This window comes from Benincasa hispida, chromosome 1 (assembly GCF_009727055.1).
Source record: "Benincasa hispida cultivar B227 chromosome 1, ASM972705v1, whole genome shotgun sequence".
Lineage (NCBI taxonomy): Eukaryota > Viridiplantae > Streptophyta > Magnoliopsida > Cucurbitales > Cucurbitaceae > Benincasa > Benincasa hispida.
In genome coordinates this window covers 27,008,334-27,024,167 of record NC_052349.1, presented here as the reverse complement: position 1 = coordinate 27,024,167, position 15,834 = coordinate 27,008,334, and the positions used below count along the sequence as shown (strand labels likewise).

The 15,834-nt window shown below is 35.7% G+C and overlaps 1 protein-coding gene across 1 annotated transcript; it reads left to right on the top strand.

Annotated features, from left to right (window-relative positions):
- The first annotated feature begins 10,389 nt into the window (after positions 1-10,389).
- LOC120081306 (leucine-rich repeat receptor protein kinase EMS1) lies at positions 10,390-15,794 on the top strand. The gene has a single exon (XM_039036066.1). It carries the CDS (start codon positions 11,725-11,727, stop codon positions 15,634-15,636), a length of 3,912 nt encoding a protein of 1,303 aa, XP_038891994.1. The 5' UTR covers positions 10,390-11,724; the 3' UTR covers positions 15,637-15,794.
- The last annotated feature ends 40 nt before the right edge of the window (positions 15,795-15,834 follow it).

The following is a 15,834-nucleotide window of genomic DNA, read 5'->3' as shown; positions in this document are numbered from 1 at the left end:
GCATTCACTAGATTATCTTGCACAACTTCACAGCCAGTCCTCACCCTGTATCATTAATAGTTTAGACATTTATTTTATCACCGTAGGTTAATTTAACGCATTTCACTTTTCATCGCAATTTACATTTTTTGTCAAACCAAATTCTTTATTCTTTATGTTAAACCGGTCGCATCTACCACATTAGTATCGCATCTAAACAATAACAATCCCTGTGTTCGACCTCAGGTCATTCTAAGAAACTTGCGTTAGAATTATACTTGGTACCAGCGAAAGAAAACTTGTGACACGTACTACATCATTGCATACTACGAAGCATATCATCATCAACGCATACATTTAAAACATAATATCGTAACAATATCTTTATTGCAAAGAAACTTAAGCGCATAGAGCATCATTGTTACTCAAAAATTGATCTTATGTCACACAACGCATGGATGCATATGATGCAAGGTTCAAATTCATGTGATACTACTTATAGAAATGCGTTAATTAACAATATTCTTGTAGTATGCTGTGCATTGTCATAATTTCCTTACGTTGAAACCAAGTATAATTTTACCACAAGTTTATCAGTATGATCTGAGGTCGAACACAGGGACTGTTTGAGGTTATTGCGTTATGCTTGTGATACATACAACCAGGGGTTTTCAATTAATAAAAGTTGTTGTGTACAAGAATATAAACATGCGATAAAGTAAAGTAAAGCGGTAAAGATGCGATAATAAAATAAATTGCGTTAAGGTAAATCTAAGTTAAGATGATACAAGATACAGGCTTCATGATACAAGATACTGAGGTCAAGGCTGGCTGTAAAGGTTATGAAAAGATCGTGTAATGCGGTGACAAGACTTATGTATGAAGCAGAAACAGAAAAGATAATTAATACAAACATTGCAAGTTCCTTAGTTACGTTAAAGCCATAAATACGGATCCGCTTTTCCCGTGACGTACACCTCTCGGTGATCGACCACGTTCCCACATCTCTATGGTGAAACAGGGACAAACGTAATGAACGCAAGGTAGCTTCCATCTCTGGAAGTACTTCTTGCTTTAGTTAACGCATTCTTCTAACCTTCTCTCGATAGATCAGAATGGCATCTTCACTTCTGCTCTCACAGATGAAGATGCCGTCTAGCATGCTTTAGCTAAACGTTCTTATTTCTTTAGCACAGAGTAAGTTACTTGTTTAATTTATATTAATTACCAAAGGATTAAGAAGACTTTAAGCGATAAACGGAGGAACGAAAATACATAGAGAAGGGGATATGAAATCGATCGAGACATTCAACTTTTCTATTCACCGTCTAATACATGATTTGTGAATGAAGAGATTAAGAAAGTGAAATACACTTGATGAAAATAGAGTTAGAAACAAATACAAATGAGCGCCAACGTCTTAACGTCGAAGGAAAATGAGGTATATGATACTTCATTTTTTCTTCATGTTTCTCCTTTAAAATTCACACAGTGAGATCTATACTCGACTTCGAGGCACCTTGAGTGTCCCTCTACGGGTGGCATTTGTATAAATCAATATCAAGGTGAATAGAGAGAGTGTGTTTACAGTAATGGGAACGAGATGTGTGACAACACATCCCTCGGTCTTTCTCATTAGTTTGAAGTAAAATTTCATGCTTGGCTTCGTGGCATCTTGACTGGTCCCCCTATAGGATGACATATTTGCATAATGCTTTATTCAAACTCCAGCAATGGATAAAGTTACTTTAGTTTCATGTCCCAACTGATTTTCCTCTACGGTTGGCTCATTGGGGCGAAACTCTAGGACCTAAAATGAGGGGTTATACTTACAAGAATCGTTAAGCGAGTTTAACAAATTCTAGACCATACAATGGTGACTAATAGTGACAGTAACAATGAGTTGTTTTGTCTATTAGTTGAGATTGTTTCATTTTAATGAAGGGGTACCTGATCACCCTACGTGACTTTTTTCCTGTCTCACTGAAGCATCATTGCAAAATAGATGACACTTAGGGTACATTAGATTATTTTGTAAAAAATTGATTGGTTGTCTTGATAGTTCAATGCAATTATAAACAATTTGTATGGTTTCAATAATCTTTTCAATATGACTTTTGCTACCCTAAATTTACTCGCCGCTGATAAACGAACGGGCAAAAATTTCACTTCGTGGAAAGATATGATCAACACAATCTTTGTCATCGATAACCTTCGTTTTTTCCTAATGGGGGACTATCCTTCCATTCTAGCTCTCAATGCTGTTTGAAATGTTTAAGAAGCATACGAGCAATGGAAACGGAAAAACAAGAAGGCCCGAGCATACATTTTGGCAAGCTTTTCTAAAGTCTTGACTAGGAAGCATGTGCTCATACTCAAAACTTGTGAGATTATGGAGTCCCTGTAGGGAATGTTCGAACAACTGCCTGCACAACTCAGGCATGACGCTCTCAAACACATCTTTAATGCTCGTATGCAAGAAAGGGCATTTGTTCGAGAACATGTTCCTAACATGATGGTCCACTTCAATGAGGTGGAGATGAATGGGTCCGTCATTGATGAAGCCAGTCAAGCTAGCTTCATTCTGGAATCTTTACCTGAAAGTTTCCTACAATTTTGTAGCAATATTGTTATGAACAAGATTGACTACAACCTGACCACCTTGCTTAGCGAGCTACAGACTTTCCAGTCCTTGATGAAAACCAAGGAACAAAAGAGTGAAGCAAATGTTGCTTCTGAAGGATCTCATATCGAAGAGTCCCGTGAGAGCGTTCAGTTCGTTTCGATCTCACAGTGACCAAAATACAACAATATACATTCAACATACAGTTATGCAAACAAAACTTAATTAACGACATGCTTTGAACAAGAAAATAACAAGGGAAAGAGTTCCATACCAGTTGAAGACGTTCTTCACACTTTGGAACTCCAATGCAGCGGATACCTTCCACGCGATCTACCCAAACCCAGCAGCAGTGTCGACAACAGCAACATGAACAACGCACGAGCACGAACGCCGCGAGGACGACACTACCACTAAAGAGCCCCGGGTATTTTCGGAGTGAAAACCCAAAGGGTGGTCTTTGGTGAATTTGGTAGAGGAAGGAGGAAACATGAATCGTATAGGCCATAAGCAAGTGGGAGGGAAAAAGATGTTATTGCATAGCAGAAATGCTTATCGTTTAGGAGGAGCTACACGATCATGTAGGATTTACTCAACGATCGTTTAGGAAAAGGTACATGATCGTTTAGCTAAATTGGCACACTATACGATTGTTTAGAGAAGCTATTTGATCGTGTAGGCGACTGTGCGATCGTTTAGGCGCAAGGTAGATGATTGTTTAGATGGAGAGGACTATCGTACAGGCTCTCGTTTTACGTAAGCGATCGTTTACAATTCTCTAACGTGCGCCTTCTATCTTTTCTCTGGGACGACCATTCAAAATGAAAAGATTTCATTTTTATTTCATCGGTTACAATAACCAACACTGTCCCACTAACCCATGTCCAAATGTGATGTTTTTTGGATTAATTATCATATAATTAATCAACTAATTAATTATCATATAATTAATCAACTAATTAATTAACAAATATAATCATATTATATTTGTATCCTATAGTTTGATATCACATATCTACAATAGTATTTTCTCCTCTACTTGATATAAATCATCTAATTTCCTCCAAAATAATGCATCTCATACATTTAGCCAATTATATAATATATAATTAACTAGTCCAATTATATCATATATAATCGAACTTCCTCTTGTCAATTTGAACATTTCAAATTAACCCAAATACTGCTTCTCGACTTTATCTAAGCTACCTAGGAAACCTAATGGACTTGTGGCTCGAAGCTCCAACGATATATGAATAGCTGACTAAGCTCTTTAGCCACGAGATCCACTATCCGTTAACTGTCAGGCATTCCATTAAAGACCAATAACTGAACTCTTCTCACCACAGATGTATTTCTGTGTCCATCGAATATAACCAATCATGAGTACGATGACCCTTTACAGATGCTCATAAGTACAATTGAGTCAAATTACCGTTTTGCCCCTGTAGTTACATCTCACTTCTCAAGTACCACTGATTCCTCTAATGAACAATACAACATAGTCCAACTATGTGTGAACACCTCTCAGGCCAAGAGAAGGTGTGTGTCTTCTTCTTCTGACATCAAAAAGTGAAGAAGAAGAAAGGTGGAAAGGGGAAAGTTAACCCACACTATTGCCCAAAAGGATAAGAAAGCTAAGGTTGTAAAGGGAATCTGTTTCCATTGCAACTAGGAGGGACATTGGAAAAGAAACTATCCCAAATACTTGGCGGAAAAGAAGAAGGTCAAGTAAGGTAAATATGATTTGTTTGTTTTGAAAACCTATTTAGTGGAGAACGATGATTCAACTTGGATAACTGATTCGGACGCCACTAACCACATTTGTTCTTCATTTTAGGGAATTAGTTCCTGGTGGCAACTTGAAGCTGGGGAGATGACGATGCCGGTTGGAACTGGGTACATCGTCTCAGTTGTGGTAGTGAGAGGTCTTCAGTTAACATTACATAATAGATATATTTTGTTAGAAAATGTATATGTACTTCCTGGTTTGAAGAGGAACTTAATTTCTGTAAAGTGTTTACTTGAACAATCATATTGTATAAACATTTTTGTAAATAAAGTGTTTATTTCTAATAATGGTGTCAATATTTGTTCAGCTGAACTGAAAAATAACTTATATGTACTAATACCGTTAGCAACTAAAGCCCTCTATAACACTCAAATGTTTAAAACTGTGGTAGCTCAACATAAAAGTCTTAAAATTTCTCCTAAAGAAAATGCCCAACTTTGGCACCTGAGATTAGGCCACATCAATCTCAATATAATTGAGAGATTGGTGAAGAATGAACTTCTAAGCGAGTTAGAAAAAAATTCTTTACCTGTGTGTGAGTTATGCCTTGAAGGCAAAATGACTAAAAAACTTTTTACTAGAAAAGGTCACAGGGCTAAAGAACCTTAAGGGCTGATACATTCAGACCTCTGTGGTCCGATGAATGTCAAAGCAATGGTAGGTTTTGAATATTTCATCATCTTAACTGATGATTATTCAAGATATGGGTATGTTTATTTAATGCAACATAAGTCTGAATCTTTTGAAAAGTTCAAAGAATTCAAGGATGAAGTTGAAAATGCGTTAAATAGAACAATTAAGACATTTCGATCTGATCGAGGTGGGGAGTATTTGGATCTAACATTCCATAATTATTTGATAGAGCATGAAATTGTATCCAACCTCTCGGCATCTGGTACACCTCAACAGAATGGTGTATCAGGAAGAAGAAATCGAACCCTGTTAGACATAGTTCGGTCTATGATGAGTTACGTTTCTTTACCTGATTCATTTTGGGGTTTTCCAGTACAGACTGCAACGTACATTTTGAATTGTGTTCCATCCAAGAGTGTTACCAGAACATCTTTGGAATTATGGAAAGATCATAAAGCTAGTTTACATCATTTCAGAATTTGGGGTTACCCAGCACAGCTTGAGGTAAATCCTAAGAAACTAGAATCTCGTTCAAAATTGTGCCTATTTGTAGGCTACCCAAAAGGAACGAAAAGTGGTTACTTCTTCGACCCTAAGGAAAATAAAGTCTTTATATCGACAAACGATACTTTTTTGGAAGAAGAACAGGGAGCACAAGCCCCGCAGTAAGGTTGTGTTGAATGAACTTTCCAAGGAATCTAATGAACTTTCAACAAGAGTTGTTGTAGAACCCAACATCTCAACAAGAGTTGTTGAAGTTTGATCATCTAGTAGGTCAAATCTATCTCAAGTGTTGAGGGAACCTCACCGCAGTGGGAAGGTTGCGAACCCAACTGTTCATTATATGGGTTTAACAGAAATCCTAGCTATGGTAGTTGATGGAGATATTGAGGATCCATTGTTTTACAAGAAGGCAATGGAGGATGTTGACAAAGATGAGTGGATCAAAGCTATGGATCTCGAAATAGAATCTATGTACTTTAATTCGGTTTGGGCTTGTAAGATCTACCTGATGGGGTTAAACCTATAGGTTGCAAATGTATCTACAAGAGAAAGCGGGGTGCTAATGAGAAGGTGCAAACCTCAAAGGCTAGACTAGTGGCAAAGGGTCATACCCAAGTTGAGGGAGTCGACTATTAGGAGACTTTCTCAACTGTCCATTGCCTTATATTATGACTATGAGATTTGGAAAATGGACGTCAAGACTGCTTTTCTAAATGAAAATCTTGAAGAGACCATTTATATGGAGCAACTCGAGGGATTCATCGCCTAAGGTCAAAAGCAAAAGGTTTACAGGCTTAATCAGTCCATTTATGGACTGAAGCAAGTTTCTCAATCTTGGAATATAAGGTTTGATATTGCGATCAAATCTTATGGCTTTGATTATAATGTTGATGAGCCTTGTATATAAAAGAGGATTATCAACAGTTTAGTAGCTTTCCTAGTATTATATGTAGATGATATCCTACTTATTGGGAATGATGACTGAAGTTAAGAATTAACTAGCGACCCAATTGAAGGATCCCATATTGAAATGCCCTTGAGCAGAAGCGGGAACGTCCCAAATCCCATTTTTACAAAGAAAGAAATTTTACAGAAATAAACAAATAGATTATGCAATTATAAAAATTAACTTCAACATGATCAATAACAAAAAGTTGGGGTTCATGAAACTTTACCTTTGAAAACCTTCTTCAAGAAAATTAAGAAATCCCTCGATCTGCAAATCACAAACAAAGCCAAAAAGGCCAAATGGGACACCACCAATTAGAGACCTTGGTATTCTCAGGTAAAGAACCCAAGAGTGGTGGGCTTTAGATTGAGGGAAGGGAGGAGAATGAGAGTTTTGATAAAGAGAAAAGAGACGAATTCAGAGAACTTTTCTTTGTAGAAAAAACAACGTTTTCCTTGTCTTTTTTCTCTCACAGGAGATTATCAAAATCCAAAAACCACTCACTAAAATAGGTGGAGAGAAAAATAACTCCCTCCCTCATTTTATTTAAAATAATATTTAATGATAACTAACTTATCATATAATATATATATTAAATTATATGTTATATCAAATATAACATATAACCAATAGTTTTAATATTATATCATATACAATATAACCTATAGTTTCTTTTATCTCACATATGACATTTAATATAAACCACGTTTATTTGAAATTTAACAATTATGAATCCAATTCATATAACCAACATTTGAATCATATTCAAATATTTGCTTCATCTCATAAATAATATAATGTATCAAATATATTGTAATAATTATATCACATTTAACTTAATTATATTATATATAATCATTTCCCTCAATTAATTTGAACAATTCAAATTAATCAAAATACTGATTCTTATTTAATCCTATTGAGCTACCAAGGGGACCTCATGGATCTTTGTAAATGGACTATGATTTATTATTCATTAGAGGGATCAGTGATACTTAAGGAGTTAAATGTATCTACAGTGGCAAAATAATAATTTTTAACCCTATTGTACTTACGAGCAATTTGTGAAGGGTCATCGTACTGTTAATTGGTTATATCCAATAGATATAAAAATATATCTGTAGTACGAGGAGTGCAATTGACAGTCTTTAGTGAAGTGCCCGTCAGTTAACGAATAGTGAATAATTTTTTTAAAAAGTTTAATTAATTATCTCATACCGTTGGAGCTTGAAGCTATAGGTCCATGAGATCCCCTCGGTAGCTCAACGAGAATTAATGAGAATCAGTTTTTGGATTAATTTGAATTGTCAAAATTAATGAGAAAATTAGTTAATTATATGTGATATAATTTACTCTAATTATATATGATATAATTACTATAATGTATTTGATATATTATAATATAAAGTATTTATGAGAGGAAATAAATATTTGAATATGATTCAAATATTAATTATTCAATAAATATGATTTATATTAAAAGTCATTGGAGAGAGAAAGAAAACTATAAGTTATATTTTATTCGGTACAATATATAAACTATAGGTTATATGTTATATTTGATATAACATATAGTTTAGTATATATATTATATGATAACGTGTTTATTTATATATATATATATATATATATATATATATATATATATATATATATATTAATTAGTTTATTTTTTTAAAAATTATTTTGTAACTCCCCCTCCACTATTTTCTCTCCATCAAGTTAGTAACAAATGGGGATTATGATTTTCATCTTCTTCCTCTTGTTTCTGAAACAGAAAATATACGATATATATCTATATCTATATCTATATATATATAGAAAGGTTCTGTAAAAAGAAAATCTTCCTCTTCCTCTCCTATCTCCTCTCTCGATCCCTTCTCTCTAAAAAAATCCAAAATAGTTAGAGCCTACAACTCATGGGTTTTCAGCCTGAGAATACAAAGGAAATTTCGTGGTGATGTTCTTCCATTCGAGAGAATCCATTGAAGACTATTCTTCAAAGGTAAGGGTTATGAACCCTTCTATTTTCTTCTCTTTTATTAAATCTATGCATGCTGTAAATTTTAGATGCATAATGTATGTCTACTGGAAAAATTCTACATTCTATAAAATTTTAAAAAATTGGGACGATCTGCTTCTGCTCAACGACCCTTAATTGGATCCTTTAGTAAACTATTTCAAGTAAAATGAAAAAAAAAAAATCTAGTGAACAAACTTAAATAGTTAGAAGACCAAAGGAGCAAAGCAAGTAATTAGAAGTGAGCTTCAAATGTCTAAAACATGCTATTTATTTATTTTTTTATTACAATCACACCTAAACTTTGCAACTTTATTTAGAAAATACTTTCATTCCTACAGAAATGATAATATTATCCCTCACCTTTTATAAACTTGTCAAAATTACATTTTAAGTAGAAATTTTGGATGAAATTTAGGATCTAAAATAGTATAGATATGGTTGAAGCAAAAATTAGGTCCTTAATAATTTCGCAGCTTTTCAATTCACTTCCATACCTATTTCAGGTCTCAGTTTTTATCACGTATTCTAATTCTACTCCAAGGACAATATTACAACTTTTTGAAAGAATAAAGATATTTTTGAAACAAATATTTGTATTTTCCCCATCATAAAACAAAGATATGAAATAGAAAGGTCAACCTGTGTATTTATTTGTATTCTTTGAACAAAAAAGATACCATTTTCTATTTTTTAATTGAGTAAACAAAAGATTTCTTATTTTTTTAATACCCTAGAAAAAGAAAAAGCAATTTCATATTCATCCGCACAAAACATTAGAAAATTTCACTAATTGTTTTGATAAAAAAATTATTATTTAAATTATAAAAATTATAAATGAATTTCTACTGGGCTGTTTTTTGAGTCCAACCGATTTAGATTATTCCAATATTTAATTATTTATTTGATTTGTTCCCAAAAAAAACTTTGTGAATTTTCCATTCTATTGCTGACTCATAGTGATCAAGTCTAGAGATATGGTTTGTGATTTAATAAAAAAAAGAAAAGAATAAGTTTTGAGGAGACAAATGTTATGATTAGACAAGGCAAAGTTCATTTGTAAATTATTTGGACAAATGAGAACGGTAAAGTGGAGAACAAGGTTAGGAAATATGGTCTGAATAGAGTATGATACATATATGTTTAAGTTGAGAAGTGGTGGATATGTTATTGTTGGAGACAATATAGATGAATAAAAACAAAGCTTTTATACAAACTTGAATTTATATCAAATTGGTATACATGGGGAAGTTTTTATAGTTCAAGAGGGGCCCAAATTGCTTTGAAATGTCACCCACTAATTATTGAAGTTGATTCAAAATAGGTGTTCCACCAAGTACAAAGGGGAAAAGGGTGAATCAAAAGGTAGATTCAAAAAAAAAAAAAAAAAAAAAAAAAAAAAAAAACCAAATGGTGTCTTCACAAAAGGATAAACTTGGTAGATCATGCCTCATGCCCTAACAAGTTTGGTTGAGAAAAAATTGGAAGGGAAAAGGGGTTGTGGATAAAAAGTCAAGCAATTGCCTTATTTGGGAGAAGGGGGGGAAAAAAAAAAGAAAAAAAAGAAACACCAAGTCACCAAGAAGCTTCAATTGTCTTTATTTTCATAGTTGAAATGTTTTTTGGATGTTTTGTACCCAAGGAAAAAAGGACAATCCAAAGAGTAAATATCTGCCTATTATTTTACATTTTCTATCTGTCCCATGCATTATACATGCTGATATGCATACAATTGAAGCCTCTCTTTGGTATGCTCCATCCCACAAAAAAGCAACACAACCCAATTAAATTTAACCAATTTTTCTATTTATTTATTTTTAACATAGAAAAAGTATATAATCAAATAAATTTTTTTGCCATATATTTTTATGCTGGATTAAAATCGATTTTTTTTGTACAACAACTAGAGGGTAAAGGATCAAGCCTCCAACCTCTAGAAAGAAGGTCATACCAATTACGGTTGAGCTAAACTCGTTTTGACGATTAAAATCAATATGAATGTACATACCATAAATTTCACATATTGTATTTGTGCCCTAACATATGTAAAATCAAGATACCCTTACACTTTTTCATATGTTTAAAAAAATACTCTTATACTTTCAAAAGTTGCAATATTACCCTTGAACTTTCATAAACATTTCAAAAATACTCTTGGAGTAGAAATTTGTTAGAATTTGGATGAAAATTGAGATGTGAAATGGTGTAATAGGTGACATAGACTGAAAATTTGAATCACCATATCGTTTTAGGTCATCCTCACACAGTTTCAAGTCTTGATTTCTATTCGAAATTTTAAAGAATTTATACTCTAAGTGTAGTTTTGAAACATTTATGAAAGTTGAGGGATAATATTGCAACTTTTAAAAGTATAGAGATATTTTTAAGCAAAAGAAAATTCAGGGGCATTTGTTATAATTGAGCCTAAAATTAACAAAAGAATAAGTGAAAAAAAAAAAAAATCCAAACCCTAATAAAAGGGGAGGACTAAGAACCCTAAAACCCACAAACACAAGTTTATAGGTGACAAAATAATTGTCTCTCTCTCTCTCAGTTCCCTTTTGACCAATATGGATTCTTTTCCACAATAATTTACCAAAAAAGATTAGAATAAATGCAAAATAGGGAAAAAGTATAGACCCATATAGGAATAAGGTATTAGGCCTTGAAATCACAGCCAACAATGGTGGGAAGATTTGCAAAACCCACAAACCAAAAAGTTTTCATTTTTATTCCCTAGTCCATAAAACAAAAACAAACACTTGATCATAATATGAATAAAGAATAAAGAAAAAGGAACTAGAAGTGACAAAAAGACTAGTTTTTTAAACACCCCCCCTAAAGAGAGCTTTGATTTGCTTTCCCCAAAAGTTTGAAAATTTATGACTTAATATGACTCTTTTTTAATTTTCTTTAGGACTTGGAGGACTTGAAAATAAATACCCAAAAGTAATATGAAGAAATTTGAAGGATCTAAAGTTGAAGAAAAAAACAGAATTGCCGTTATCATACCATCCTTCAAGTCACGTGAGCTGCGCCTCCTTTCTGACAAGCCTTCTTTTGCCATAGTCCTTCCATTGCATTATAGCTATGGCGAATGGCGCTTAACCTCCTCCTCCTCCTCCTTCTTCTCTTTGTTTAATTTCTCTTTCTGCAATAGCCATGGAAGTTAAGGTTGCCCATCTTCGTGTTTTTGTAGCCCGGGTTTAGAACATTGAGATATCATGGTTTTTCATATGGGTATGGAGTTGAAACGCTTTTTCATTTTCATTGTTTGCTTCGAGCTCTGCATTTTGAGCTCCAATGGCGCTACAGTCCAGAATGAGATTATTATCGAGAGAGAAAGCTTGATTTCTTTCAAAGCTTCGTTAGAGACCTCTGAAATTCTGCCATGGAACTCATCGGTCCCTCACTGCTTTTGGGTCGGAGTTTCTTGCCGACTCGGTCGAGTTACAGAGCTCTCTCTTTCATCTCTTTCACTCAAAGGCCAGCTCTCTCGGTCCCTTTTCAACATTTTGAGCCTCTCTGTTCTGGACCTTTCAAACAACTTCCTCTATGGTTCAATCCCACCTCAGATATCCAATCTTCGAAGCTTGAAAGTGCTCGCTCTCGGCGAAAATCAGTTTTCCGGCGACTTCCCTATCGAACTAACTGAGTTGACTCAGTTGGAGAATCTCAAGTTGGGGACTAATTTATTCACTGGTAAAATCCCGCCGGAGCTTGGAAATTTGAAGCAGTTACGGACCCTTGACCTCTCCGGCAATGCCTTCGTCGGAAATGTTCCACCTCACATCGGAAACTTGACAAGGATTTTATCCTTGGACCTCGGCAACAATCTTTTATCAGGTTCACTCCCATTGACCATCTTTACTGAGCTTACATCTTTAACTTCTCTGGACATTTCAAACAACTCGTTTTCGGGTTCAATCCCACCTGAAATTGGTAATCTAAAGCATTTGACTGGCCTTTATATCGGCATTAACCACTTTTCCGGTGAGTTGCCTCCTGAAGTTGGTAACCTTGTATTGCTGGAGAACTTTTTTTCGCCGTCTTGTTCTTTAACTGGTCCATTGCCTGACGAACTATCCAAGTTGAAATCATTGAGCAAACTGGATCTTTCATACAACCCACTTGGGTGTTCTATCCCAAAAACGATTGGTGAATTGCAGAACTTGACTATATTGAATCTTGTTTACACTGAGCTCAATGGTTCTATTCCTGCCGAGCTTGGGAGGTGCAGAAATTTGAAAACATTGATGCTTTCATTCAATTTTCTATCTGGAGTGTTGCCACAAGAGCTTTCCGAGCTTTCCATGTTAACATTTTCTGCTGAGAGGAATCAGCTTTCTGGGCCATTACCTTCCTGGCTTGGCAAATGGGATCATGTCGATTCTATTTTACTCTCGAGTAATCGGTTTACCAGCGAAATCCCACCTGAGATTGGAAATTGCTCGATGCTTAATCACCTTAGTTTGAGCAATAACTTGTTGACAGGTCCAATACCCAAAGAAATTTGTAATGCTGCATCCTTGACAGAGATTGATCTTGACAGTAATTTCCTTTCGGGTACGATTGATGACACATTTTTGCTGTGTAAAAACCTTACACAGTTGGTTTTGGTAGACAATCAGATTGTTGGTGCAATACCAGAATACTTCTCAGATCTTCCCCTACTGGTAATCAACCTTGACTCCAACAATTTTACAGGTTCATTACCAAGAAGTATATGGAACTCGATGGATTTGATGGAATTTTCTGCTGCAAATAACCAGTTAGAGGGTCATCTCCCTCCGGAAATTGGTTATGCAGCTTCCCTTGAGAGGCTTGTTCTCAGCAACAACAGGTTGACAGGCATAATACCGGATGAGATTGGTAATCTCACAGCCCTTTCTGTTCTAAATTTGAATTCAAATCTGCTTGAAGGAACTATACCTGCCACGCTCGGAGATTGCAGTGAACTTACCACATTGGACCTCGGAAACAACAGTCTACATGGGTCGATTCCAGACAGACTTGCAGACCTTACTGAATTACAGTGCCTAGTTCTTTCATACAACAATTTATCTGGAGCAATACCTTCCAATCCGTCTGCTTATTTTCGACAGTTGACCATTCCTGATTTGAGCTTTGTTCAGCATCATGGTGTTTTCGATCTGTCTCATAATAGATTGTCTGGTACTATACCTGATGAACTGGGAAACTGTGTTGTAGTGGTGGATCTCTTACTCAACAACAATCTACTTTCTGGAGCAATTCCTAGATCTCTCTCTCAGTTAACAAACCTCACAACCTTGGATTTATCTGCCAATATGCTTACTGGTCCAATTCCTGCAGAGATTGGCAATGCTCTCAAGCTCCAAGGCCTGTATCTTGGGAATAATCACCTCATGGGAATGATCCCTGAGAGCTTCAGTCATTTGAGTAGCTTGGTGAAGTTGAACTTAACTGGTAATAAATTATCTGGTTCGGTTCCAAAAACTTTTGGTGGTCTGAAGGCATTAACTCATTTGGATTTAAGTTATAATGAGTTGGATGGTGATCTTCCTTATTCTCTGTCCAGCATGTTGAATCTTGTGGGGCTTTATGTACAGGAGAACAGGCTTTCTGGTCAGGTTGTTGAACTTTTCCCAAGTTCCATGACATGGAAGATTGAAACATTGAATTTGAGTAATAACTATTTTGAGGGTGTACTTCCGCGAACATTGGGCAACCTTTCATACTTGACGACATTGGATCTTCATGGAAATAAGTTCACAGGGGCAATCCCTTCAGATCTTGGGGATCTTATGCAACTTGAATACTTAGATGTTTCGAACAACAGGCTATCTGGGGAGATTCCAGAGAAAATATGCAGCCTCATCAATATGTTTTACCTGAATTTGGCAGAAAACAGTCTTGAAGGTCCAATTCCGAGAAGTGGCATTTGCCAGAATCTATCCAAAAGTTCACTTGTTGGTAACAAGGACCTCTGTGGGAGAATCCTTGGTTTCAATTGCCGTATCGAAAGCTTAGAGAGATCTGCAGTCTTGAATGCTTGGAGCATTGCTGGGATTATCATTGTTAGCGTTCTTATAGTTCTAACTGTGGCATTCGCGATGCGAAGACGGATTATTAGAAGCCAGAGAGATAATGATCCAGAGGAAATGGAGGAAAGCAAATTAAACAGTTTCATAGACCCCAATCTCTATTTCTTAAGCAGCAGCAGATCAAAAGAGCCTTTAAGCATCAATGTGGCCATGTTCGAGCAGCCCCTTCTGAAATTAACGTTGGTTGATATATTGGAAGCAACCAATAACTTCTGTAAAACAAACATTATTGGAGATGGAGGTTTTGGGACCGTATACAAGGCGACATTGCCTAATGGAAAAGTTGTTGCTGTGAAGAAGCTAAGCGAAGCGAAAACACAGGGGCATAGAGAATTTATTGCCGAAATGGAAACTATAGGCAAAGTAAAGCACCATAATCTTGTTCCACTGCTTGGCTACTGTTCTCTTGGGGAGGAGAAACTCCTTGTGTATGAGTATATGGTGAATGGTAGCTTGGATCTTTGGCTGAGAAACCGAACCGGTACTCTTGAAGTCCTTAACTGGGAGACTCGCTTCAAAGTCGCTTCAGGCGCAGCTCGTGGATTGGCATTTCTTCACCATGGATTCATACCCCACATCATTCATAGAGATGTTAAAGCAAGCAATATACTCCTCAACCAAGACTTTGAACCAAAAGTTGCCGACTTTGGATTGGCAAGATTGATCAGTGCTTGTGAGACTCATGTTACGACTGAGATTGCTGGAACCTTTGGTTACATCCCACCGGAGTACGGGCAGAGTGGGCGGTCGACTACAAAAGGCGACGTCTATAGCTTTGGTGTGATTCTACTGGAATTGGTGACTGGGAAGGAACCAACTGGACCCGACTTTAAAGAGATTGAGGGTGGAAATCTGGTCGGTTGGGTGATTCAGAAGATCAACAAGGGTCAGGCTGCAGATGTTCTAGATGCCACAGTTCTGAATGCTGATTCCAAGCATATGATGCTTCAAACTCTTCAGATTGCTTGTGTTTGTTTATCAGAAAATCCTGCTAATAGACCTTCGATGCTTCAGGTATTGAAGTTTCTTAAACGGATCAAAGATGAGTAAATTCCAGAGTTTCATAGAATTGGAACTTGGAAGGATAGCAAAAGATTGTACTTTGAGTTGAGAATAACACTGTAAAGAAGTATTTAGGAGTATATGCTCAAAATCCTTCAGTTGTAATCCATTTTATATCAACTAATGTAATCCAATCTTCCTTTCTATTCCTCTGGCAATTAGCATTAACCATTTTATGAATTGTTG

What these genes read in the sequence shown, in the direction of transcription:
- LOC120081306 (XM_039036066.1), top strand. Translation starts at nt 11,725, where the DNA reads ATGGTTTTTCATATGGGTATGGAGTTGAAACGCTTTTTCATTTTCATT.